The sequence below is a fragment of the Scaptodrosophila lebanonensis genome, unplaced genomic scaffold, assembly GCF_003285725.1.
Source record: "Scaptodrosophila lebanonensis strain 11010-0011.00,11010-0021.00 unplaced genomic scaffold, SlebRS2 tig00000001-arrow-pilon, whole genome shotgun sequence".
NCBI lineage: Eukaryota > Metazoa > Arthropoda > Insecta > Diptera > Drosophilidae > Scaptodrosophila > Scaptodrosophila lebanonensis.
This window is the reverse complement of record NW_022060529.1, coordinates 14,767,274-14,795,199: the sequence shown is the minus strand read 5'-3', so window position 1 is coordinate 14,795,199 and position 27,926 is coordinate 14,767,274. Positions and strand designations below refer to the sequence as shown.

Genomic DNA, 27,926 nt, shown 5'->3' with positions numbered 1-27,926 from the left:
GCTGCACTCTCCTTCGTTATGTAAAGACGGCACAAGTTACGACTGCACACATATTTTAGCTTCATTTTTGGTTTCACTGCAATTTCTAGTCAATTTTTCAATTTATTTGTTCAAAGTGTAAACAATCATAAAAAAACACAAAAAAATTTTTTTCAATTGCCATGGAAGCGCTTGTTTTGCCTAAGGGGGAATGCAGGCCCACAATCGTAATTGTAATTGTTGATAGACTGGGACCAGTTGGCGTTTTCCAATTATGCTAAAACAACAAGTAATGGCCTCAAACAATGCTGCTGGCCCATAAATGCAATAAATGAAATCAAAACTCATTTACCATTATTCACAATAAATATTGTTTACTAGTTAATGGAAGCACATAGACAATTTTCAATAATTAGTCACTATATTGATTACCACCAATTCAATTATGCCAATTGAAAAACACTAAAAACACATCCATTTATGTACACATATACATATAAACAAACAGGCGATTAATATAGACACACTGCAGTTGTACATCAACTTTGTTGCACAACAATATAAGTATATTAAAGCGAGCGATGTTCAAATATCATAAAAACAACCTATTCTTAAATGCTTAAAGCAAAAAATAAAATGTAAATGCTTACCATTTCATTAAACTTGCATCTGCTTCTGCGGAATCTGCGGGAAATATAAACAATGGTATCATGAAGGTTGATTTATCAGAATATAAATATTTAAGAGAAATGGGAAACATCTGTGTTGTTTTCTTTGAAAACAATTAATAATGACAAAACAAAACAGTCATTTAAAACGCTCGCAGACAGCATGACATGTGAATGTTAATTAAAAATTTGTTATTGTAAATAATAAACTAATTGAATACACATAGCTCGTTGCTCGATGCATGTGTATAGCGCTTAGGAACAATACAGAAATAATTTATTGAATTACTTTTACAAAGCTTCGTAATTAGAAATACACACTATCTAGCAATTCTGTTGAACACGACATGTTGCAACAACGCAATTAATTGTGTGGCGTTGCGTTTAAGAAATGTATTCTCGCATAAGCCCGATGTCACACTTTTAGCCAACTTCAGCTCTCGCCTACTTGTAAGCTAGCAAAGGATACAAGTTAAATGAAATTTACATTAAAGCACTTCCTTTTGTTGTTTTTTTTTTTTCAGCGAACGTTGAGCACACGCACGAACGCACGCACGTTTACGGTCTGTATGCTGTTAGTCAACGGAAACGGAAGTTACAACGCGGCAACCGGAAGTAGAAGCTGTTGTTATTGAGTCAGCAGCAGAGGCAGTGGCCGTGAAAGGAGCCCTACCTCCATTTCCATTTAGAATTCAAAGCGGAAATCATCAAGCAGTCGCAGATTCTTGTCCCAAAAGAAAAAATTGTAACAATAATGCCGAAATTTAAATTGAAGTGTTGTAGAAACGACAGCATAATGCAACATTATGTGTGAAATATAATAACACACTCTCGACTCTAAAAAGAAAAAGAAAAAATTAAAATCTGAACCAAGACGGGAGAAATCTGAAATATACAGCTTGTATTGCGACAACAATAGACCGGGGCACTTTATTTAACGACAAACGATTTATAAACAGTGCGGGCGCGCTCAAAAGTAGGCAACAAATAGCATGGCGGACATGGAACGCATAAGGCTGGTGCTGCTCGGAGGCGCGGGTGTTGGCAAAAGCTCTATTGTAAAGCGTTTCCTTTTCAAAACCTACACGGACAAATATCGTGCCACAGTCGAGGATCTCTACAATCGTGAATACGACTTGGGTGGCGTCACGCTTAAGGTAAGTAAAGACTACTGCAGGGCTGGTAGCCAAGGGTTGGGTGACACGGTGAATGGCCTGTTAGAGGAGGGAGAGGGGTGTCAGTAAACGGTATACCCATAACCCCAGCTTTTCTGCAATGCATTAGCACAAGTGCACTGAGTAACTTTTGTTGGTCGCGTGCATGTCGCCATTTCCGAGTTTGTTTATGTGGTGTACTATATTGTAGATGGTTGTTGTTGGGTTGTTGTTGTACTTGCACCGACATTAGGGACATTTAACCTGGAATTTTAAGTAAGCATAAAATGTATTGTCTTCACTTGGCTTCTCCTGCCTGAGCCTGCGCCAGCTAACCATAATGCCCGAGGCTACAGCAAAACAGGTCATCTTGCAGTTCAGTTAATGCCGCTTTACCTCACAATGCACAATTACCAGCAATTCGGTTGAACCTTAAATTAAATCAATGCAGACGCGCCCACACATTTAGGCTTAAACTCCTCAAGGCGGCTGTCTCTTATGCTCTCTCTCTCTCTCTCTCTCTCTTTCCCTCCATCACTATCTGTCCATCACTATGGCATTAATTAAGAGCTTAACAAACACTAGCTGCATCTATAGGATAATTGGCATATCTTGTGGCTTTTCATCGGCCTGTGCGGACATGTACGAGTCTATGACATGCCCAGTTGCTAAGAAATCGTCGCAGCTTCAACTTGTTCAGTGCATACTAAGCGCTAAAATGTTGCCTGCGCTTTATTTAATATGCATAGGTACACAGTTCACATAAATATTTGCATACTCGCAAAGATGAACGACGTTACTATACAGGATAGATGTATGCTGAGATTACAATAAGAGTTGTTTAAACTTGTTGGAAGTGCACTTCGCACGTGCCAAAAGTCTCCTTAAGCCGTTCTAAAATAAACATGAATCCGCTCTTTTGAAGAATCTCCCGACTGTACCGCATAGAAAGGGGCAACATATTTATATACCCAGCTTAGGCTAGAAGCAGCGCATAAATGCCAAGACAACAAAATTAAAAAGCATTTTCAATATTTTTGCAATTAACAATAACAAAAAGTACAATACCCCATAGAAAAGTGGTTTCTCAGATGATTGAGTTGGCGCGGAGGCGAAAAAATGAAACATAAAACCTGCCACCATAACGGGATGCAAGCCGTGCCATTTGAAGCTTAAAATACCTAGAATTATATTCCTTATATCCATTAGTATCAAGTGAATGGTTGGCAACAGTCAGAAGAAGAGGTTGGCAGACTGTTATTTCGTACATTTAAAAACTTGCGTCCAAGCTTCTTATTGGTTAAGGAAACCGACTAGTTTAGATTAGTCTTTAATACAGCTTTCATAGCTATGATATGGTTTCTAACGATTAGGTTTTTATAAAGGAATCGGATCCAAATAGAAAATATACCATTATTAATTATTGTGTGTTCAAAAAATGTTAAAAGTAAGACGATTTTTCATATAAATATTTCAGTATTTATAGACTATGTAGTATGCTAAGTATGTATGAATTCATAATTATTTAGCAATTTGCAAATTACTATAAAATATTGAAAGTACCTAAGTATGTGAAAAACTTTGTGAGAATTTAAACTTTAAACAAAAACTAACTTTTTAACTTTCGAAAAACCAATTGTTGTGCTGGCAGATTTCAGCTAAAGAAACTGCCGGGCTTACAGCTTTGACCTTAACCTAATTAATGTAACAAACAAATCGTTCTTTAATTTCTTATCTATACTTGTATGTAAAGATCATTATACTAGTACTACAAGCAAGAAATTCAACATAAACAGTTACATTTTTATATTTTCATTATTTTTTAATCTCGAAGGCTTAAACTGACTATTCCTGCTTTGTAAAAATTAAGGCTCGTTAGGCCCCAATAAGAAAACCTTCTACATTTCTACCAAATTCAATAAAACCACATGCTGCCAAGCCATAACACACATAATGTGCTATGAAATGAGGCGTAAGGAAATAGAAAAACCATTGCTTGTGCAAAATTGCTGAGAAAACCTCAACTGAGCCCATTTAAATGGTTAATTTAATATGCTTTAATAGTTCAATATAATGCTGCCGTTCCCCCTAATTATTTCTTATTATGTGTCACTGAGCTTAACTTGCCGCTTCAGAGGCGCTGCCTCATTAATCAAATTTACATGCTAGATCCCCCTCTGGCTCTTTCCTTACACGGACTTTGGAATGCTCGAAAGTGTAACTAAAACTTTAAAATGTAACACATAAAACACAAATAAACACGCACACACACACACATACACACACAGACACATGCAGACTCCAACACTTGCGCTTGAGTGCACAACATGTTATGGATTTTATCAGTGTTTGCGCCATATAAGCAGCAACTCGAGCACAAAGGAGACAAGGCTTTGTTTCAATACTAATGTTTGTCTGTGTGTATGTGTGGGTGTGTGTGTGATGGCCCGATGGTGTGACGGAACATGGCAAAACTTGCTTTGATGGCACATCATTCAAGCTCACTATATGAGTTGATTATTTGCTGCCCAAAGTTGACGCTGTTACAGACTTTGCAACACAACTTGCTCGCCACAGACACGCCGCAAAAGTTTTACCGAAAAGTTGATTAATAGGTATACGGGTGGCAGCATCACTCACAGGCATGCACACACAAACACACTTCCGTGTCGCTATAAATTGATGTTGACTAAACTACACTGATGTTGATGTGATGGCGACAACAACAAGAACTTAGCAGTTTATAATTGTAATGGTGTTGGCGCCAAACTCGTCAACCATCTCCTGCTCTTATCATTTGGAGCAGCTAGAGCAAATCTAAAACCCACAAACACAGACATTGATACCCTTCAAAGTGGACTTTAGTCGCTTAAATTCTTATTTTAATTAAGAACGATTGATGCCATGACTAAATGCTTTTGCACCAACGGGCGTGAGCACTCAACACTTTTTGCCATAGCCTGAAAATATGAGCAAAAATGTCGCACCACTGATTGAATTTGTGGCCCAGTCATAGCTTAAAGCTGCCAATGTGGCTTGCGTACAATTTAAGTGATTTATCTAAAGTGTGTAGTTGATAAATTGCGGTCGCTGTGGGGGCGCAAAAAATGTTGCGTATACGCAATGCTGCCACAGACACGCTGGCAACGGTGTCGTGTCTATGCAAAATGTATCTAGATAAGCTTACATGCACTGAACAAAATTATTTAATATTAACATTTATTGGTAGCTTATTGATTCAGTTAAGGGGTCCAAGCGTAGTTGTGTTATTTTGTTAAAAGTTGTTTTTCATTAATTCGTTTTCATGCTACAGCTTTCAAAGAAACTTAATAGTTTCAGGTAAAAAGATGTGATTAAGTTTAATAGTTGATCCCAAGACTATACTGAGACTTCTTTTTTTTTTTGTAAACTAACTTTTAATTAATTATAAGCTTCTTCTATCTGTAAAGCTTTTTCTTTTAATATTGGTAAATAGGTATTGACGCCTCTGACCACACTTGGCTGTCAGACGGGACACAGCTAGCCGAAAGGCAAATAATATTGATTTGATTTCTCCTACTTTACCTAGGCTTTCCTTTATAAGATTTGTAAGATTTAGATTTTATAAGATTTTTTTTATAATTTGTATACAAACTTTTCTTATGTCGACAGTCAATGTTTGTTGACAAAAATATAAAAAATAAATAAATAAATAATGCTAGTCAATGCCCGAACCTTTAAATGCAAGCTAAAAAGTTCCATAATTTAAACTAAACTTTAGTTTTGCCAAATAAACATAAATATGTGAGCAGGGGATTGGAGTAATACTTTAATGCTAACTTCCAAACAAATTAACATGTTTCGTTCATTTTATGTGAAGCGTGAGTTGTGTTGAGTGTTGAAGACAAAACCACGGAAATTAGTTCATTACATTGCTCTTAAGCCGCTGTTTCCGAATGGCACAACTTATGTAACAGACGGTAGGATGCTTCGCCATTTCTATTCGGAAATAGCTGAGCCCACGTCAAACTTGGTCTCCTTTTTTCTGTGTGGTTTTCCCCCTTTTGCTCCGGAACACTGTTTTATCTATATTTATTTGCAATTTATAATTTCTACCTTCTTTTCAAATTTGATCGAAATCTGCTAACCTTAAATAAGTTATTAATGGCACATTCTACTGCAATACCACGCGCCCAAACTGCAGTGCAAGTCCGGTTTTTTTTATTGGGTATAGGGTATAACCGGGATTGCTCAACTGCTATATTCTCGCTTGTTTTTAATATTGAAGCTGGCTAAATATATTTTGTAGTACATAAGAAATATAATATATATAATATAATAATTTTTTTAGTTGTGACATCGGCGATTTGTTTAAAATTTTCTGTAGTACAACTCGATCTAAAGTTTTTTTTTTTTTTGCTATCAGAACATCCCCCAAGTTTTAAGACCAGTAAATCAAATATATAGCTAAGTATGTAAAGGAAATATTTAGCAAATATATAGTATATGTATACTACAAAGAATACTAGAAAGGCTACAAAGAACATTTCCTTTAAATAAGCACAAAAATGAAAGCATTTTGATCTGGCAACGATGCACAGCCAGCCCGCCACAGATGATTATCGATACATTCCGTAAGAAGAGCAGAGTAGGTAAACGACAAGAGTCGTGTATAGAGAGTAAGAGAGAAAGACGACATCAAGGCGAGGAAAGGTGCAAGACATACATACATACGTCAAAGATCAATTTAAACATATTCTCAAATAAATTTTGTTAATGTTTCAATCAAACCCATAAGTCTATTTAGCAATAAATTAGTTGAATAGACCAAAACCCACGTGTTAAATGTTTTTGCTTTAGATTAACTGACTGCTATTCATAACTGATGGATATTACATTATTTTGAAAGTTTGATTGCAAGTGTAAGGAGTATGATGGGCGTGGCATTGCAGCTATGTGTGTGTGTGTGTGTGTGTGTGTCACTGCCGCTGCTGTGCAATTTGTGCTTTCATGAGTGCTTTGAAATCAATTTTGCGTAGACAATTTGCTTGTCTATCAGACACAGGCGGTGAACGTGCTCGCTGAGCTATTGTTCTTGCTCGTTGCATACATGGCATAAAGCTGTTGCTGCTGTCCATGCGGTTGCAAGTAGCATGGCAGCACGGCAACACGGCAGCACATCAGCACGGACAGATGCGTCAGTAAATGACCAAAACTTGCGTGTTCTACAACATGTATGCAAACATTTCCAATTTGCTGCACACTGGGGAGTGATTGTTGTACATTGTGTACACCTTTGTGTGTGTGTGTGTGTGTGGTGTGTTACTGGCGTGTATGAGCAGCTTTCAAAAGACACATTACACTGTACTCCCAACTTAAATGGCACACTTGGCATTTTACAGTTGAAGAGCGCAAATTAAATGCTTGTCATAAACAAACAATGGGCAAGCGCAGTTGAAAAGGAAAGAAAAATTTAAAATTAAATGCACACCAAGAGCAGAAATCACTCTCTATCATTTTTTTTTTTTTTTGCATTATGCTTTTTCTTCCATTTCTTTTTGTTATAAAAGTTCTCTTCACTTGGTCACAGTATCGCGGCAAAATAACAATGAGCTACAAATTGCCGCACAATGGCGCGCATTATAGCCGTCGATGCGCACACAAACAATGGCACTCGCTCGCATTCGTGTGCGCGCTTTGTAAGTGTATGTGTGAGTGTGTGTGTGTGTGTCTGTATTTGTGTGAGGTTGAGGCGTTTGGCCCGTTGTTGACATTGTGGCCAGCACACAAGGCGTATCGCAAACTCGCGCCGTTATACAAATGCTGACACATGGGATTAGTTCGCATCAAGTGAGCATTCAGCGGCATCAATGGCAGCAGACCGCGTTGGTGGCAGGCTACCCTGCAGTGGCAATTATCGATATTGCTTCGCACTAGCTCGATCATTGTTGTTATTTTCTCTTTAAAACAAACTTCATTTCAAATAAATTCGTGCTTAAATTGATCCAAAAATTATTTATGAATTAAGTATAAGAGTGAAAAAAATGGACCAGAGCTTTCTAATAGATTATCTCCAATACGTTCTGTATATAGCCGCAACCCACTGAAAATTCAGCTAAGTTATACTAACGCAAACTGGTAGTGTATATGAATATCAATATAATAAATATAAGGTTTGGAAAAAAACGGATATAAAATTCTTTCACTTTTTAAAATTATATTCTTTGCGATTAATTAAAGCTAAAGTGGACACAAATCATTAATTATTTCGATATAAAAACTGATATGCGAACTGTATGAGAAAAATTGAAAATCACTTTAAATGTTTGACCACAAACAGAAGAGAAGAAGCATTGCCCTCCACTGTGTCTAACAACAAAACATTATTTATTATAGCTGTTTTACTGTCTCCATACTAATTTATCTCTCTTTATAAAGCATTTTTTTCATTATTTTGCAATTGGTCACCTTTTGCAACCCACGGATGATGCAAATTTATGTAATTTGGCTCCCATATCGTTAGAAATCAGCACGTATTTGCTACTAAAACTATTTTCAAATCATATAATTTCTATGACATTTACATATATAATTAAATATATACCTGTGCTCGTCAAAGAGGACTCAGCTAGCTCCTATTCTTTTTTAACTGGCATTTATCAAAGTAAAGATTATACAGATCTGAATAGGCAGTAAAATACATTAGATGTCTACACTCCCGATCATTGCTAACAGCCTCATGAAGTTCTTTGTACCCACTAGTTGTACTCTACTATATGGATCCAGTCCAGTTCCGCGTGTTATAATTTTTGCATTCATAGATTTGACTTCATTGACTTTCATTGAGGAATTTGCGAATTTGGACACACTCACTGATATACACCAAGTTGATTTCTAGTTGCGATTAATAGGGTCCAGTAACAATGAGAGTATAGTTTTTTTGATCAACAGATAGTTGGGTTTGTTTCAGCTGCTTAATCTTCCTATGAAAAATAATAAAAATATGTAAATATTTGATGCTAGTTCGGGGTACTGCTGGGTCTCTTTTTCGCAGAATTAGTGAGTTTATTGCTCGATGTTGGTCGGGGTTACTATAATAAATGGCATTTAATATTTCGATTAACTCACAAGGGCAGAACTGAAACTACTTGTATGAAAAATATACATTTAAATCAATGCTGAAAATGTGGCTTGTATAATTTTATATAAGTCTGAAATATTTCGTTTCCACAATTTAAACTTGAATTGCCAAAACTATATTCGTCTTCATTTTTCTACTTGCATGCGCATAGAGTGGGAAATTTAACTTTGTTTCGCAGGCAAATAGTGAAAATGTGAGCATATTGTTGATAATTGAGAACAAATATGCATTCGGATTATAGAAATAAGCAATATATTTTGATAAACGAGTGCTTAAGTGCACAAACATTGAGCTGTGAGTGCATACTCGTGCAAAAAGTACAACATTCAAGTTATTTAAAACTATATAAACATATAAATGGCCAATTATATTGTTTGGAGTATCGAAACCATAAAGTGTTTAATGTAATAGTGCAGCATATTAAAATCATTCTCATGCCACGTGGCGTATGCGTAATACTACTTTATGTAACTATAAAGGTATTTTGTTGCAATTACTGTATACATATATGTACGTTTAAGAGCCCTCATAGGCAGCAGAGCCAATCAACATACACTAGCCATATGCAAATTAATATTACACATACGCCTCGTGGTCAGGCGCACGTTAATCAAATTGTTTTTTGATATAACATTATTTTCTCATTTGATTTTAATTACATGCGGGTTATTTTTACACCCGACGCTTATTAATTTATGAAACCACTTTGGTTGTTGTTGTTGTTATTCTGCCACAGGTGGACATTCTGGATACCTCCGGTGACATGCAATTTCCCGCCATGCGCCGCCTTTCCATTGCCACGGCACACGCGTTCATGCTCGTCTATGCCACAACATCTGCGCCCAGCTTCCAGTGTGTCAAGCAATGCTTCGAGGAGATACGCGAGCAACGTGGCGACTTTCAGGTGAGTGTCAGTTACAATGGCGTCCTCGCCATGCATTTTGTATGCAATTAACGCCCACAGTGCCAAATGCACTAATTGCCAGGCAAATGCCCAAGCTTGACGGTCAGCGCATGACTTTCATTTCAGCCTAAAAGCGCTGCGTCAGAGTGTTAAGCCGAAAAAAGGAAGGTTCAAGAAGAAACTACAAGCCAATTAGAAGCCAACAAAATCACTCATACGCAATGTGCAACCCAATTTTTGTGCCCCAAAGCAATTAAAAAGGATGTCAACTCAAGTCCAACAACTGTTAAGGCTTGTTTTCATTCGTTTTTGCTTTTCAGCACACGCCAAAGTGAGCCTAAGTCTGCCACAAATCTCTTGTTTTTGGCCCCCATGTCCTAGCGACGAGCCTCAATTACACTACCTAACAGTCTTTCCTATCTTTCTCCTTCTTAATGGGCTGGGATTCAATGAGAAAGTTTAGTTAAACATGCACGTCAGATTCGTATAATACTATGTCCAAAAGAGACATGCTTTCCAAAAATGAGCTGAGATGTAAGACTGTAGTAGTAGATGGACTGCTAAGAAACTTCTCGCGAACATTTTTAGATTTCAATTAATGACTCCCTTTAGCTAAAGTCAAAACTGTCCTTGTATAATGTTCTGGAATGCGTATATGTTACATAAGTTTTGTAATCCATACCTATGCATTCCACGAAATCATCAAACCAAGGATTGTTTTGTTTTTGAATTCTTCTTTTGTCAACTGCTTACTGTTCTTTATAAGATTTTATATTATGTGTGCGTTTCACCTTTTCAATCATGGAGGGACGTGTTCAAAATTTGTTTACCAAAATATCGTATTGTTGGTTTAATTAAGTTTATTACAATTGTTCGGTTACTTTCCCTTATTACAATTAACAATGTTTTATAACCTTGCGTTTAATTCAAATTTCATTTAGCGTCCTCCTTCTTTGTCTGGTCAATATCAATTGATCACTTACTTCTTCACTATTTGGTCACTGCTAGTTAGCGATTACGGGGTGTTCCTACTATTACCCAGTTAGGGATGCCCATCCCTACAGTATAGATATAGTTTTTTTCACTTGAGCACTTTTTATCTTTAATAGTTATTAGTAATTTTATCAACACTACTTTATTCTTTTGGTATAGTTCAGAAAAGTGTTTTTAATTGTACTGATAGGCCACATAAAAATAATATTTATTTATATATATTTTTATCAATTTCCACTTGCCGGTCACTTTTCTTCAAATGACCATCAAAATAAAAGTACAGATTTTGTTGGTCAGTGTTTAAGCATATTTTCTTTTATATGCCGCTTCGCTTTAATTTTGCCTGCTTCAGCGAACTTACCCATTCACTCACTAGCTGAAATGACTGCAATACACAATTGAGGAGCGAAAGAAGGAGAGAAATAAGCAATAAATAAGGAGAAAATACCGGCTTAGCCGCTTGTTTTGTTTTGCTAATTCCCTGCCCTCATTTACAGGACATTCCCATTGTTATCGCTGGCAACAAAGCTGATTTAGCGACCACCCACAGAGAGGTCAAGCAGGAAGAGGTGACGGACTGGGTGTTCTGTGAATTGCCACGCTTGAGGTAAGTTTCCCAGACTCTGTTAATTTGAACGCAAAGGCTACAGCTTATGTCGCCAAAATGTTGGAATGTGCGTGTCGAAGCAAATAAACACGAACATGTGCGCAATATGCATGCCTTAACACAATCTAAAGATCAGACATTATTTCAACACACACATGAACATATTTAAACACGTTTGTAAATTGTGCTCTTTAAGAAATAAAAAATGGGTTAAAAAATCTGCATAATTATTAGTCAGTCTCTGTAGAGAGCCTTTGAGCTGTACAGGTAAGTATATGCAGAAAATGGCATACGAGTGTGGCATGCAACAACAACTGTAACAATAAAAGGGAAAAAATATCGAACAACACATATAGCCATGTAATAGCGCAATTACCAACGGCAAGCAATAGTTGATAATGAAATTAAAATGTACAGCAGGAGGCAAAAGCCAACCAACCATTTCCATAAGTAGCGGGCAATGAAAAAAAATACACAAAAAACGTAATAAAACGCGTAATAAATTTTTGCGTCAAGCAAATGTGGCAGTCTGGTTGCAAAATGGCAAAATGGCCAAATAGCAAAATGGCCAAATGGCAGGGGCGGTGTCAGCGACAAGAGCAGCTGCAACCATCACAAATGCAATTAAATGCTAGAAATGAAATTAAGCGACAAAAAGCGTGACTGTAACTGCGACAGCAAATGCGACTGTGACTCGAGCTGTGACTGCCGCCAACGTGGAGGAACACGGCATAGGAGAGAGGGTCCTTGAAATCAGATTCAGATTCTGTTGAAAAAATTGTGGGAGCTTCTCGGAGCCGAGCGACGCAATTTGTAATTCCAGTGAAAAATATGTTTTCATTTGTAAAACAAAAGCTCAAAAACTAAAGTACCACATGCGCATTCATTTACGTTTATATTTTTATATTTACATTTATTTTGCGCTTATTTGTGTCGACTTTAATATTAGCATATTTAACGCGCAGATGCTCAGCCACAGTAGCAAAAATGTAGAAGGTTTAAAAGTGTTTAGTTATTGACTTTAATGTTTGTTCAAGATTTCAAAGAATTCTCTGTCGGGTGCAACTAAGATTGCAGTAAAAATATCGATGAACAATAAATTGTAATTCTTATTGTTTCACGAGTTAATTTAAATCTTTTCTGAATTAACTTAATCCCTTTCTGGCAATGTTTCTCCAGTTTTGGTCAAAAATCAAACCTATTATAGCATTTGTTCCCTTAGCCAGCAAGGTTAGATATGTAAGCTTCTTGATAAACATTTGATTAGCTTCTAGAGTGAAAATAAATGGATTATCAATGTAATATGTAAATCCCTTATCAATTGTTACCGTTTCCATTTTATAGACTTGTTTAGATCTTGTAACAATTATGTTACGGCGGTTGCCTTTAATATCCCATATATGCTTCTTAATGACTTTTCAATATGTAGTTGCATTTTATCGTATTTATATTTATTTGAGTCGCCAATTACTATTTTCCAAGCAGCATTTAATAACATTTTAAATATGGGGAAGGCTAATAGAACAGTAAATCAAACACATGGCACAATTACAAGAAACGTCTTATTTATTCAATCCCTCGAAAGAGACTGAGCTCGAGCTACAAGGTACAGCGAGTTCGAAGAAACAGCTGAGGCGCTGTCAGAGTTCCTGTCTAAATACGTATTCTACTACAAATTTTTATAGACAGCACACCGTATAGATTCTGTGCTTACCCCCAGCCTTTTTCTTCCTTTTGATCTTCCTAGAATGATTCGGATTCCCCTGACTAACTTTTCATTCACTCGTGTGTTTGTGGATTTTGCTTCTAAGAACTTAATAAAGTTCGATGTTGTATAAATGTTTCTTTAATTGGCTGTTAACAAATTCATATCAACTGTTTGTTTTATTTTCTTCAATTGAAATGCTCTAAAATGCATGGTCGAAGCCTGTTTCAAATCAAACAATTGAGCAACTGAACAGCTTAATCTGATCGAATTTCTTCCACGCAATTAATCCCATTTTCTCTGCATTACCAAGCAATCAAATTCAGTTTATAATGATGAAGTGTTAATAATTTAGTTTCTTAGCATCTTCCTCGATTGAAATTTTGTTCATTCTTTAGCTTAGTCATTAGCATAACATAACAGTTAACGACACATAATTATTAACTGCTGTTAATGCTTGCCACTTACTTGCCTTTAGCTGTTTTCAACAGGCAGCTTTCATGTTGTAATTGTACAAATTATGCATGAATAATAAACTGCACGCAATGCTCATAAAAATCACTTATGTTTGTGAGAGAGTCTGCCTGTAAGAGCGCCTGAAAGCATGCAGTGTGTCGGCCACAGTTGCCACAAATTCATGTTGGTGTTTAAGGATGCGTGAGTAAACTTATTTAAAAAAAAATATACATAGATTCACATGAAAGTAGAGATGACTCACATGCTGCACTCAGACAGAGCACGTGCTCAGTAGCATGACAGAGCGTGCCGCGCATACAAACATACACACACACATACACATATACCTGTACATTACTCGAGGACTCTTACAAATCTCTGTTGGATTAAACATTTACGCAGATTGATGGTGTGGTTTGACGCACCTTGAACTTCTGCGCTCAGCCACACTTTACATGCCAACTTTACAGTTTTTCCCCCTCGGATTTTTAATGTGTGCTCGTGTGTGTGTATGTGTATGTGTGTGTTTGTGTGTGTGTGTGTGTGTGTGTGTGTTTGTGGTCGAGTTTGTGGCTATCCTGTCCGTTGTGGATTCGTGTGGTGACGCATGAAAGCACTGCAATTTGTTGCCGTGGGTCAGCGTCTGTCTGTCTGCGGCTTAGCGCTTCAAGTAAACGACTGCTGAGTGCATTTATTAGCGTTAATAACTGGTACACCCTTTTATTCTCAAGGGACCATGCACACACTTGACACACAGGTTTGTTTTCCTCTACAAATGGGTTACAATTAATCGCAATCTAATCGTTCGTAAATGTAAATACTTTTTTTTTGAAAGTGTAATTAAGTTAAAAAACATTTTTGTCGAGACATAGTATCTCTGAACTGTAAGCCATCAAACATAATTTCGTCACATTCATAAGCTTAATTTCAATTTGAAATTTAAATCGTTTCTATGGTGCACCAAAAAGAGGGGGGAGGCATCGTTATTTCAGTTAAAATGGAAATAAAACTCTTTGAAACAGTACAGTAAAGGTACAAATTTAGTTACAAAAATAAAGCGACACCTTGCTCATTCCTTTAATAATGGTTTGATCAACAGTTTATTTCCTCTTTTTAAGGCTAACCCATTTCATTGACAGATGAAGGCTTGTTTTTTGAAACTAGAACTGATACAGAAACCTTTTCTAACCTTTTCGATGTAATTTATTTATTTAATTTACGATTTAATTTAGTTAGAAGAATAAAGCGGAATTTTCCTCATTCCTTTAAAAATGGTTTCATCAACAGATTATTTCTTTTTCAATTCTAACCCATTTCTTTGACAGATAAAGGCTTGTTTTTCAAAATAAAAACCGATACAGAAATGTAAAACGCTCTAAGCTTTTCGATTAAATTTAATTAAATTTTAGTACGCAGCTCAGTATAAAGTTTACGTGAGTAAAAGTTTTTAGACAGACAACTTGGCCATGTTTGGCTAAAGGCAAACCTCCGAATATTGGGTTTACATGACGACGAAAGCCATGTTCAATGCTGTTACCATGCCCAGCGGCGCTGGCCGCATCAACAATCAAGTTTATAGCTCGTCCCTTCGTTGCCACACCACCTGCAAACATATCACGCTTAATTTGGCCATTAGTAGAGCATACACAAACACACAAACACACACACACTCACACACACACAGATGCTACAGTTAAAGCCGTTTCGTACAAAAACTAGCTTTATTTTACCCACGTGTAGGAGAGCTGCATGTGTGGATTTTTGCGGCAAAGTGTTGTCTGTTATAAATTAGACTTTTTGCTGCACTTTTTGCACTCTTATTTCTTTTTTTTTTGACACGTTTTCCATTTTCCACGGCTGAAAGCCGCACATTTGCTTTTCTAACATTGTAATTTCTGGCACAAGGTTGTAATGTCACGCAAAATAGCTGTCATTGTTTGTGGGTTTTTGTTCAAAAACTAACCTGCAACATACAAGCACGTGTACATGGAACGACGTATACGTAATTTATACGGCAAGCCACAAAGTACGGGTTTGCAACACTTACTGCTTTGAAAATGTTTCACAGTTTTTCTAGCACCCAACACTGACCCTACACTTGCTGTCTACTTCATTGCAGGGCCAAGGTGGTGGAGTGCTCGGCCAAGGAGGACACCAACGTGACCGAATTGTTTAAAACCCTCTTATCCCTCTCCCGGTTCTTGCCGGCTAGCAGCACCACCAGCGGAGCCGGCAGCAGCGATGCTGCGACCAGTGGTTTCAAACGACGCTCATCGGCCTATGTCAGTGCATCGTCCAGCCGCAGTAAGTATAATGAACAAAGTTTGTTAACTGAACTAATTAAGTGATACACATACCGCTTTTTGCACAAACAATAATAAAACAAGGGACAAAAACATGATATAACATCACCGTGAAAACAAAAGCGATTGTTCTTTCAAATGAATTTCATACTCGTAGATGTAACAATTGCAAAAAGTTGCCTTTTTTAAAGAGTATAGCTTTATAATTTTACCGTAGAAGAAGAAACTAGTTTACTTTATTGTTTTTATGCAGTGTTCTGTAGTATGGCATTTTATTATTGTCCGGTTATGTATATTTTATCTAAAGATTTATAGAGAAATTCAGAAATTTTTAATTAACCTCTCGATTAATCAGAAAACAAGTATCACACCTATCCAAAATTTGTATCTTATTTGTTCAACAGATACGATCATCTATTTATGTCAAGAAGACATCGATTTGTTTTGTATTTATAGAAATCGAAGAAAGTCAAATTTAGATTTAATCCTATATATGAAAGATTTGTCACCAATCTATACAAGTAGTACATTTTTCTTGAACTGATCCAATTATGTGAGGTACTAAGTGGCTCAATTTTGATAAAAAAAAACCTAGTGGTTATATTGGAGTAATTTAATTCCAGTTAATGTTTTTAGATTGCAGCCGTTATAAATATTTATATATCTTTGGCCTTTTTAAGTTTAGCTTGTAAGGAATGGCTACAAAATAGTTATCGCTGTCGGTTTTAGAAGAACGTGGGTAGAAACACAACTATAAGTAAAAGAAACTATAAACAATTAGCTAAAAAATTGATAGAAAACCCGCTAGAAAAAAGCTATAAACACCGCAAAAATGTGTTAAAAAATTGATAGAAAATCTGCCACCCATCTCTTTAGAGCCACAGAATATAAAATTCTATTTCCACTAAAAAATATACTTGGAATCCACCACAAAAAACGGCGACTGAGAAAAGGTTGCTGCTCCAGCAAACAAAATCGTGACATAAAATATTTCAACTCAAAAATATTATATTAGCGCCCAACTTGCTAACTAAATCTCAAGAATACATACAATGATATTAAATTGGAGGAACATAAACATGTTCAAGATACGGAATGTTACAATTGGACCTTCAGATTCGCGATTGCCAACCTCATTTGCCCATTTGGCCAAAGGCAGGTGCCAACCTTTGTACTTCTAGCTATAAACTTTCCTAACTACAAGTAGTCAGAAAATGTTTCAATAATAATACAACTGATGCGTTCAACCCATCATCGTTTGTGAGTTGAGTTTCTGCGTAGAATTACCAATTTCCGTTTTTTGCTTGAAAAACTTTTCCTGTTGATTGAGATATTTCCAAAAAAGGTATTTGTACTTATGATCAATAACGCTGTTGAGGGGCCCCCAGTGACATCTCCTTTAACTTTTCAATTTCAATGCAAAAACTTCTCAGCGTTGTTGCTTTGAGTCATATTTTCCTCTTTGCAAATTACTTCTACATGCCATGGAAATAGTTTTTGGCCGACAATGTCGACTCTTGCAACAAGGAAACCGGTAAACTGCAACGGAAATAATTTTCATCTGATGCACCAAAACAAGACAAGAGGTAAGGAATACGTACACAGTTTGCAGCATGCTGCTCTTTTGGCCAAAGGTATGAAATATCAATTAAACATTCATATTGCAAAATGGGAACGAGCTTCTGGCTCTTTTGTTTTTAGCAATTTTATTGCTCGCCACACAAAATGAATATATTTTTGTGTATCTCTTTAATGGCAAAGCAAAAAGCAGCTAATTTGAAAAGAATATGAGAATCCTCTTATATTCGCAGGACAAATGTGGCTTTCATTTTGTAGAACTTGACCTCGAAGTTGAAAACAAGTGCAGAAATTGAAAGTCTTCCACAAAGAAATAAAACCGAATCACAATTCAATCTAAACTTGAAGCACTTTCATGTTGGATGGATGCTTCCTTCAACTTTTTGAGCCCACTGTACGCTCGAAGCTGAGCCAGACGAACTCATTTTAAGTGGCTCTCAGACAAATGGTGTCTGATGAAAAATTAATTACGGTATTATTGAAATTAAAATGCGAGTGGGAGCCTAGCAATTAATTTGAAATAAAAATGCAACAATATTGCGTTTAAGCGCTTATATGAAAAACAAAAATGCAATCATAAGGGCATTAAATGCAGAGCGGCAGTAAAAAATAAAACATCAGCATATACACACGTATTTATAATTAGTAAATGCATTGTTTAATTACATTCCATAACAATTTCGACTAAAGAATAAAAGAAAGCTTAAGTCGCATTCTTTGAACTGAATTCGTTTTCAATCCAAGCAAATCATTCAACTGCTGCCAAGCCAAAATCCAGTCATAAACCTGGTTAGACGGCAAAGGATGACTGAATGCCAAATTGTTGACAATTTTGTTAATTAACTGCAATTAACATTTTTATGGCGTGTTCTCGGTCCTAATTAATTGTACAACGCAAACGTAAAAATGACAATCGACAAATGTACAAGAGGCAATTGACAAAGACAAACTCTTTTTAATTATTTACGTGCCAGAAGAAAAATGGGAAAACAAAGAGAAAAGAAAGAATACATCAAAAAATTGTATCTTTTCACACTCTCTTTTCATCGACCTTTTGGAAAATTGTTGGTTTGTTTTGCCATTAGAAGATCAAAAACAAAACTTTTCTGCAATTCAGCCCACTCTGATATTTCGAATAGGATACTTTGGGATAGTATAATACGAGTATATATAATGTTTGGCTAAATCTCACACTCAGACAAATCGCAAATAGGCTGGTGTAAATGTCTTTTTGTCTTTTTGCCTCTTTGTTTGTCAAGTCAACGTCAAAGTCATCAGAAAATGTTACGCACGAGCTCAGTCAGGCACATAAATTAGCTGACGAAGTGGGGAGCGTGAGGAAATAGCGGGAATTAAACCAAATTAGCCTGGACATTGTGTAAACAAAGACTTTTTATGCTGCAGCTTTGCTGTTCCTTGAACTTCTTTGCCTATTCAGTTGTTCTTTATTTTATTTAGACAAATGCGAAATACTTTTTAAGTAGACTTTTCCGTGTCAAAAGCAACCTTACCCGGAAATCATTTATATAGGCATTATTCATAAGTCCGAGCTCGTTTCAAATACTGCATATATACATGAAAAACTCGAAGTGAATGGCTTGAATAGATTCTACTATGATCATTTCAAATGGAATACATAATAAATTGCAAATAAATCCACAAATAATTTAAACCAGCTTTCCTCTGACCTTTTGGCCAATTTGCCAATTTCTTGTGCTCTGACTCTGCCTTTGCTCATTAAAATGAAAAGCATTTAATTTGCACATTAACTCATTAAAAAGTTAATTCATACCCGGCAGTATGAAGTTCAGAAAAGGCCCTCACCAATTATGTAAAGCCATTAAATGACCAACAGCGCGAAACTTTCAATGCGGGCCGAATACTTGTACCTTTCGATATACAACATTTTTCACTGCTGTCTCATGCAATTGGCTACAAGCATTAATATCTAGTTAATTAATGGTGGCCAACCGAACGTTCGACCAAAGCCTGGCACGCCTAAATGAAATAATTAATTTAATTTCCGCGCAAAATGGGGAAATGTTGGGGTTTCTGGGCTCATTATGACGAGCGTTCGACACTGCCAATAATTTAATTGTTTCCTCTGGCCTAAGGATGAACATTTTTAGTTCGCCACTGCCATTACAAAAGTCATTGAAATGATGTGCAAAGTTGTACCTTTGCCGCTGAGAGAATTGTTCAAAAATTTCACCATTTTTTCATTAAAGCTTTAATACGGCAGTGCGAGTGGCAGTGGCAGTGTCGAGCGCTTCCAATTATGAAATTCTGTGTATTTGTGCTGGATAAAGTGTTGTTACGCAATGTGGTGCTGCAGACAATCAAACTGATCCATATAGAGTATGAAAAAGCGACAGCGTCGAACATATTTGTAAAATATTTCGGCCATAATGCCATCGACCATGAACACTGTCTGACTGCTGTTGACAGCCTTGTGGCATTAAAGTGCGGGGTCATATATGAAATATAATCGTATAAAAATGTATGAGTGCGTGTGCGTGTGTCTGTGCTCGTATTTATGCTGAAGGTCGTACGATTATGTTGACTCGGCAAATTGACCAACCTGCTAGTATTCATGTACAAGTACATATGTATCTCTAATGACATTATAGTGTTGCTCATTATGTTCAACTTTAGATGCAGATCTCTTAGTCGAAGCATTTTATCATCTAGGAATCTAGGCCATAGCCGTACGGACGACACATCAAGTAATTGCGTTAAGAGCACAAAACACAGAGCACTGCATCCAAAGCACAGCCACGCGAAGCAAAGCAAAGCAAAGTAAAGCAAGGCAGAAGGAAAGCTAAGCGAAGCAAAGCAAAGCAAAGCAATGCCAGGAGGCAAATTTCATTTAAGACCATAGCCGACAAACAACTCGCGCCTTCCTTCCAAAATGTCCTCCTCATGCAAATACGCGTGTGCGTGGGTCTGTGTTTGTGTGTGCTTGCACGTGCTGACAACTCAATGGTGCTGATATCTAAGTAGGTACACTGGGAGAAAAAGCAATTGCATTATTATGTCGATTTATGGACAGTAATTTGCTTAAAATTATTTGATTATAATAATAATTATTTGTAAATTAAATTTATCTCTTGCGATGAAACAGAAAGTTGAGAAATTTATTTGGGGTTTATTATGAAAATAAGTTCTTTTAACACTGCGATTCTAATAATAAATGAATTAAAATTTTTTAAATATTTGGAGTCACACAAACATCCTTTGCTTTAGGAATGTTATAAAGCAGATTAATCAAATTTTATTTCAACAATTAAACATTTGCTCATTTCGATTGTCTTTTTAAGTCGAAGCGCTGTTAGAAATTGGGGAACCACTTTTGTGTTCTTTTCGTTTCTTTTCAAATATATAACTATAACTATATCAAATTTTTGTGGAGTTGGTCTGGCAAAGATGGACACCAAGCCAGCCAACCCAGTGATATCAGATTGGAAGTTGAATCGGCAATCGACCGGTATATATATTTTTTGAATAGGCATCGCATAAAGTATCTTTCAATTCATTGTAACTTGAGGCTTCCGATTTTTTTTTCTGAGTGAACATGCTTCTATTGTTATTATTGTTGTTGCAAATTCTAGCTGTTTGTGTGTGTGTGTGCGTGAGTGTTTGGTTTTGTGTGTGATGGCGCATAAAAAATGGCCCAGCAGTTGGTCCCACAATAGCGCGAGTGCTCAGCGTAAAAAAGTTAAAGCCCAAAGCGCTTGCCAACTGCTACCCCTAGGCGCACACATGTTTTGCCACCGTGCCACCGCCCCACCTGCACCGCCAAGCTCGACCCCGTAGTCCCGGCAGTCCAGGTTAAGGGAAACGCAGGCAGTGATTTAAGTTAGCGCCACCGCGGGCTGATTTTGTTTCGAGACAGCAGCCGCAACTCAATTGAAACTTGTAGCCCATGAAATTTAAATATGTTAAATAAAGAGCGTGCCACTTGTGCTGCTCACTCGGCGAGTCCATGTGGCAGGCATGCGAGTATATCACTCGAGTCGCTGAATCGGGACGTTTCGTGTGTCTGGGTGCGTTATGCCAAATGTTATTAAAACATCCTTGTAGGCAGCGGTTTTGTCTGTGCTTTGCATAATTTGCTTCAGCCCCTTCCTTCACACACACACACGTATCGTCAGTCTGATGAGAAGCCTTTGCCGTTGCTTTTCCTTGTCCTATGGCCAAAAAAAGGAAAGTAATTTAAATTTCTGTTTCAAAGCATACGCTTCAATTCCCGCTACATATGCAAAAATTGTTGGGAGCTGGCTCAGCATAGAATATGTAGCGTGTTTATTTTTGCGCCTGGCTAACCATTTCCCCACTCGCCCCTCGTTCATATGTCATGGCGCACAGATCCCAACTAGTTTTCGCATGATTGCCATCGTTTGGGGCCAGTTTTCGCGCATTTTGTGGAATATTGTAAACACTGAAACAATAGAGCTGGACGGTTTGTTTTCTTTTCCAACTACATACAATATTTACACCGTAAAACTGGGTTAGGGAATTTGGCTTGTATAGCTTTCAGAGCAGACAAATAAATTTACTCTGTGGGTATTTGATACTCGTAAGTACTTAAAAGAAACTATTTAGTCAATACCTTCGTCAGTGCTTAAAATGTTCAATTTATAGATTATGAAATATACAAGTATAACATTTTCATATGGAATTTTAAATAATATACTAAATTCGTTTACATATAGTGCATATAAATGGACGAACTATGCCATACTTTAATTTATTCATCGCAAAGACCACAAAAGAAGTAAATTATAGCCACCATTTTGTCTTTCTTTTCAAGGGCATACAAGTGAAATTATTAGTAGCATACTTTCAGGATGAATTCAGCCGCTTCCAAACATTTATTGTTAACAAACACAAAACAAAATATTCCACATAAAGAATTACAAGAAAATGTTATTTGTTACTAAATATCGAAACTGAAACTCCTTTTTGCACTCGATGCCGACAATTTGCTAAGAAATTCCAAACATAATGGAAACCTATTAAAGGTTATTTGAAAGTCTTAAAGCTTGAATATTAGAAAACATAGAGACAGCTGCGCAAGGCTTGTGTAAAATGTTGTAAATGGTAATTTTATATGAACTTGCCACTGCTCTTTCTCCCAATGCCGTCTGATTAATTGTTATTCAAATATTTGCTGGCAGTGCTCATTGTTTAGCCTGAAGTATTCACACTTTAGTGCTCAACTGATTAAATAAACATGCACCACTTTGCAAATCACCATGGCAAATTACATCCTTTGTTCTCCGATTTGCAGCTCCACAAAGCACATTCAATAAGACGCGCCTGCGAGCGCTTTCAATCACATCAGCTAATCAGGCAAATCAATGTGCTCAGCTTCCTTGAAGCTGCACACTTCCCCTTCAGCCTCCAACCCACCACATCTATGTACATTCCGAATGTTGCTTTTCATCTTGAAAAGCGTATAAAATATACAACAGTGTCGTCCTTTGTTTGCCACAAAGAGATACAGCGTGCGAGAAAAGTATACCCAGCAATTGGAAGCACTTGTTAAGTTCGAGAACAAACTTAACTGTGCATTCGACTGTAAAAAAAGCCCACTGCACATGTTTACGCCGACAAGTAAAAGCGTTCGCGTTTCATAAGTTAATTACGTCAGCAGCAGGGCACGCACCTTTGCCACGTCTTGCCAATGTGCCACAGTGCCGCGGTCAAACAATGGAGCAGCACGAGCAGAGGCAGCTTAACCAGCAACACACTTCGAGCCTTAATTTGCAACTTGATTAAAGTAAAGTATGTTTGCATGTATGCTGAGCTTATACTCGTGCTCTTTGCAGCAACCACATCGGTAATTGTTACGCTTGGCAGGCGCTTCGCAACCACATTGCAACGTTGCCTGGAAATTGGATTTTCATATTTATTTCCATTCATTGCAACCAACCGAAATTTTACTTTGTACCGCCCCAGTGGTGGTGTGTCGACCCAAATATGTCAACCAAACACGATTGCAAGGGTGCGCCTAGGCGTGACAACAGACGCATTTTTGGAGTGCAACGAAACGCGTTTTAAATAAATACAATAAATAAATAAGTTATTTCGAAATAAATATGTTTACGCTCGCATTGGCATCCGTTTTAATTAGTCAAATTGTATTTAAATTAATTCACAGATTTGAATTCTGCACTCTTAAATACATAACTGATAAAAATGTTTGTTGATGCGTTTAATTGCCACAACAAATAATCGTGCACAGTGTTAGAGATTGTAAATGAATGGAATGAAATGACATTTATGTATATTATATAGAGGTATTTCCATGAATGCAGGTGCAACTGAACTTAGTGTTAGCTAATGTTGTAATTAAAATCCCCATCTACTCTTACAAACTCTTACCAGCAATAAGGGATTATTACATTAGAGAACTAATAGAATAAGCTAATCACATTTTCAGCAGAGTTTGAATAAAAGTGTTTACAAATATGGAAATGTGGCCCTGAAGTCGAGCGGGCTCTTGCTGATGCTGAACTTAAATCTTTTTTAGAGAACTTAAATCTGGTTTGGTTTGAGAATTGAAAAAAGCATTGGCATTTGTAAATTGCTTCCGGAAGGAATTATTTTAAAGTTATCGCTGTAAAGGATTTTATGAATAAATAAAGATATTTGAAATTATAAGAATAATAGAAGCTATACCCATGATACCAACCCATGCCTAAACAACACAAAGGGTTCCTAAATTGGCTCACGGACGGCACACATGATTTCCGGCCTACAGACACTTATGTCGACTTCATTTAATTTATTCATACATAAATTTATTCCCGCAACCAAAAAAAAAACTAGTTCTAATAAGTAAATAAAAAATAAATGTTGCATGGACAACTTACAACTATCAAAACTGAGAACGGAAACGAAATAATAAAAATAATGGTAACAATACTAATAAAAACAGTAGAAATGGTTAAATATAAATTTCAAGAAAAAGACTTTAAAAACTATATAAGTGTTCATGACAGCAAATAGAAAACGAATTAGGCACTGGCCTGTATTTAAAATATGTTGACGAAAATTGCATTCCATTTTGAGTACACGGATCGCAAAGTATGAAGAGAAAAAAGGGGAAAAAAACAATAACAAAAATAGCAGAAAGAAAGTATTAATTTTGCACGGACTTGGCGCCTCTCTAAAAAATGTGGGCCTTGCTTTGCAAATTAGAATTTAAAGAGACCTTTTCATGTGCTTTGCGGTTTCTCTCCGCTAGGAATGAGCGCTTTAAGAGCGGATGAAGTAGCAAAAGAATAAAAGAGAGCGCACTTACGGTTTCGACTTCGAATCCAACGGCGAAAGATCTTTCGAAGATGAACGGACTGCTTTGCTAAAAAAGTTTGTTGTTGTTTTTTTTTCTCGCATAATTTAAATGCAGTTATTAAAACACTTATTTTTGTTTGCACAGAAAAATAATATTAAAAAAAATTGAACATTTAGAAGCAACATACAAAAATTAACAATCTAGGCTTTGCACGGCGCTTACAGATTGCGACACTGCATACATAACCTCTCTTTTCTTGTTGCCACTGCAAGCACATTTTTTACAAGCACTTTAGCTAACATTTTTTTCTACGGTGAGGGAAAAAAACCGGTAAAAAAAAAAGGATTTAACTAAACCTATTCAAATCAAATTAGGCGGCTTCTTCACTTCCACTTTGGATACCGATTAAAAAAACAACAACAAAAAAAAGTAACTTGCGACTGGCCGTGATCGCAGGGTCCATCGGCTTATGCATTCGCGCACCAACTGCTGCGCCTAAAATTCTCGCGTGCGCCAGAAGGTACGAAATTTTAAGGGCGGCTTAATTCATAGCTCCAGACCTAATGTTCAATATTTAGCGCTCCATTTCTAGTGCCGAATCTAAATGTAGGCGAGCAGAAAATCGGCAACTAAGTGAAAGGCACACAACAACAAAAAAACTTAAATTAAAATATTTACCCTGTTCGGCACCAATTTAAGAGCAATTTCTATGCCAACGCAACTGGCATTCCAGCGAAAAAAAGGCAATAGCTCCCAACTTGCAATTCAGTTATTGAATTTTTGCTAACTTTGTTAAAACAAAAGTTTTCTTTTAAGACCCTCCCGACTTAAAATGTTATAGCAAAATTTTATTTTAAAATTATCTCTTGCCAAAATTAAATTTTTAGTTCAAGTACTTTTTGCCTTGCAATTAGAAGAAGCACGCCTGCTCCGATCGGCGCTCCAAAGAAAAAGAAAGGGGCTAGTCCTAACCTAGGCTCACGGAAGTGGTTGAGGTGGCAAAGAGAGCAAACCAATTGAGGTTCAACGAAAAACAAAAAAAAAACAAAAAATTTACCTCTATTGAACCACGACTATAGGTGGCGCTTGTATTTATTTATTTATTTATTTATAAAAATCAACAAATTTACTGTCAATAAATAATTGGTAATATTAGAAAGTAAAATAAAAATATTTATAGTATTACATTATAAGTTAAACTTAAAAGATAAGAAAGCCTAAGGGAGAGCTATACAATGACGTCTATTAATGCCTCCGACACGTTGGGGGAATTTTATTTGCCAGTTGGCCAGCTATGCCCCGATTCACAGCCAAATGTGGTCAGAGACATTATAGACCTAACAAACTAAACAAATAGCAAGTAGAAGAGAAGACTTAATTCTACTTAAGAACTAATTAGAAAAAGTAAGGTGTAGAAAGAGGAAGAGGAAAAAGAAAAATATAAGAGGGAAAGAGAGATACAAAGACAGAGAAAGAGAAAGAGGTAAATCTCCAACCCGGTGGGGGAAAATTTAAATGCCAGTCCGGCTAGCTATGCCCCGACTCACAGCAGAAGTGGTCAGAGATTTTCCCGAAGATAATTATAAAGAATAATCTTTACCGAACAGAGAGAGAGTTCTGTCGAAAGTAAATGTGAAAGATCAGTATAATTACTGCAAATGACCCGAAAACGATTGTGCAAAGCGTAATCGGTTGTGCATCTAGCCAATATGAACGGCAAATAATTCCTTGTTGGTCTACAAGGAACTGAAAAATTAAGGCGACCTAAGAGGGCAGAGGAGTCAACCTCACCGATAACTAACTTGTGGAGAAAAACTATTCCAAGAACAGTCCTACGATTTTCTAAAGATGGAAGGTTTATAAGTAATAGTCTACTTGAATACGATGGCATCAAAACATTAGGATATAGGTATACCCTTAATCTATTACTAAAGAGAAACCATCTACTACTAAATACAAAACTGAATCTACTAATAAAAATAAAGCCTTGCATTTTATTAAAAAAATAAAAATAAAAAATATAAATAAATGAAAGTCAAGTTAATATTATTTGCAACAAGCTACAGTATATATAGAGTGCCTGATGTAATTAAACATCTCATACAAAAATTGATATTCATGTATGCATTTGTTTACTGAGAAAATAAAATTATCTTTACATAAAACAAATCAGGTTATTTCAGATCGTAATTTGTGTGTATTTATTTGCTCAAATTTAAATGTGTATGACGCCTTAAGCCCCGATATTGGCATGTTTTAGTGTTTAAAGCTCATAGGCAAGCTTAAATCAGATTATATTAATTAGTTAAGCAAATCGGTGAAGATTAATTTGTAGATCTGTGAATCAACTGCCAATTTAGTTATATTTTTTACTTTTAAATGCCCATATTACCATTTAATTGATTGTATTTTTGTAGTTAACCAGTAATTGCAAGGGTATTAAAATTACTAAAAAATTTTAACAGTGCGGACCTTTTGTTAATTTAATGGATGGAGATTATTTCTTTAATCTATTGACTTTGAATTTGCTTCAGATATGCTGAGTGCAACCAAATCGCTCATGGTTTTAGGTCTATGCTTTTGCAAAATTCTCCAGACAGCATCTAACACTAAATACACATACTTCCACATATGATGCCCTTATTCCTTATACAAGTAGTAATAATTAATAATGAAGAATAAGAACTACATACATAAATCGCTTTGGACATTTCAGAATAAACCATTTTTAAATGCTTCTTCGCAATTGCTTTAACTTGCAGATAAGAATCGCATGGCCAGTCCGTCGGTTAGCTGCGAGAAAAAATCAAATCTGGTGGATGCCGTCGACGTTGCCAGCACCAGTGCTGAGGCCAAATTGAAACCGCGTTCCAGGTGAGTGGCACACGCGCGTCAACGTCAATTGAATATCTATCGTATTGACACCACACCACACCCACACACTCACCCATGTACGTATGTACACTCGTAAATATGTATATACATATATCTGGATGTGTGTGTGTGTGTGTTGTGTGCTTTTGCAGATCTCTCATACGGCGCGCTTCACGCAAGACCAAGCAGCAAATCAACAACGCATCCGATGAATGCAATTTACAGTAAATAGCCAACACAATGGGCTGGATGATTTTTTAAACGCTTAAATATAGCATATAT

At 36.5% G+C, this 27,926-nt stretch overlaps 1 protein-coding gene across 1 annotated transcript; it reads left to right on the top strand.

The window, feature by feature from the left end:
• Window positions 1-1,441: 1,441 nt before the first annotated feature.
• On the top strand, window positions 1,442-27,890 carry LOC115634198 (GTP-binding protein Di-Ras2). Its single transcript, XM_030531786.1, has 6 exons — window positions 1,442-1,804; window positions 9,658-9,825; window positions 11,316-11,425; window positions 15,706-15,890; window positions 27,533-27,644; window positions 27,797-27,890. The coding sequence occupies exons 1-6, from the start codon at window positions 1,640-1,642 to the stop codon at window positions 27,870-27,872; spliced, it is 816 nt and encodes a 271-aa protein (XP_030387646.1). The 5' UTR covers window positions 1,442-1,639; the 3' UTR covers window positions 27,873-27,890.
• Window positions 27,891-27,926: the final 36 nt, after the last annotated feature.

Excerpts from the sequence above, each read along its gene's own strand:
- LOC115634198 (XM_030531786.1), top strand. The coding sequence starts at position 1,640 with ATGGCGGACATGGAACGCATAAGGCTGGTGCTGCTCGGAGGCGCGGGT. Across the intron at positions 9,826-11,315 it reads AGCAACGTGGCGACTTTCAG|GACATTCCCATTGTTATCGC; the intron begins GTGAGTGTCAGT and ends CCTCATTTACAG. Across the intron at positions 27,645-27,796 it reads AAATTGAAACCGCGTTCCAG|ATCTCTCATACGGCGCGCTT; the intron begins GTGAGTGGCACA and ends GTGCTTTTGCAG.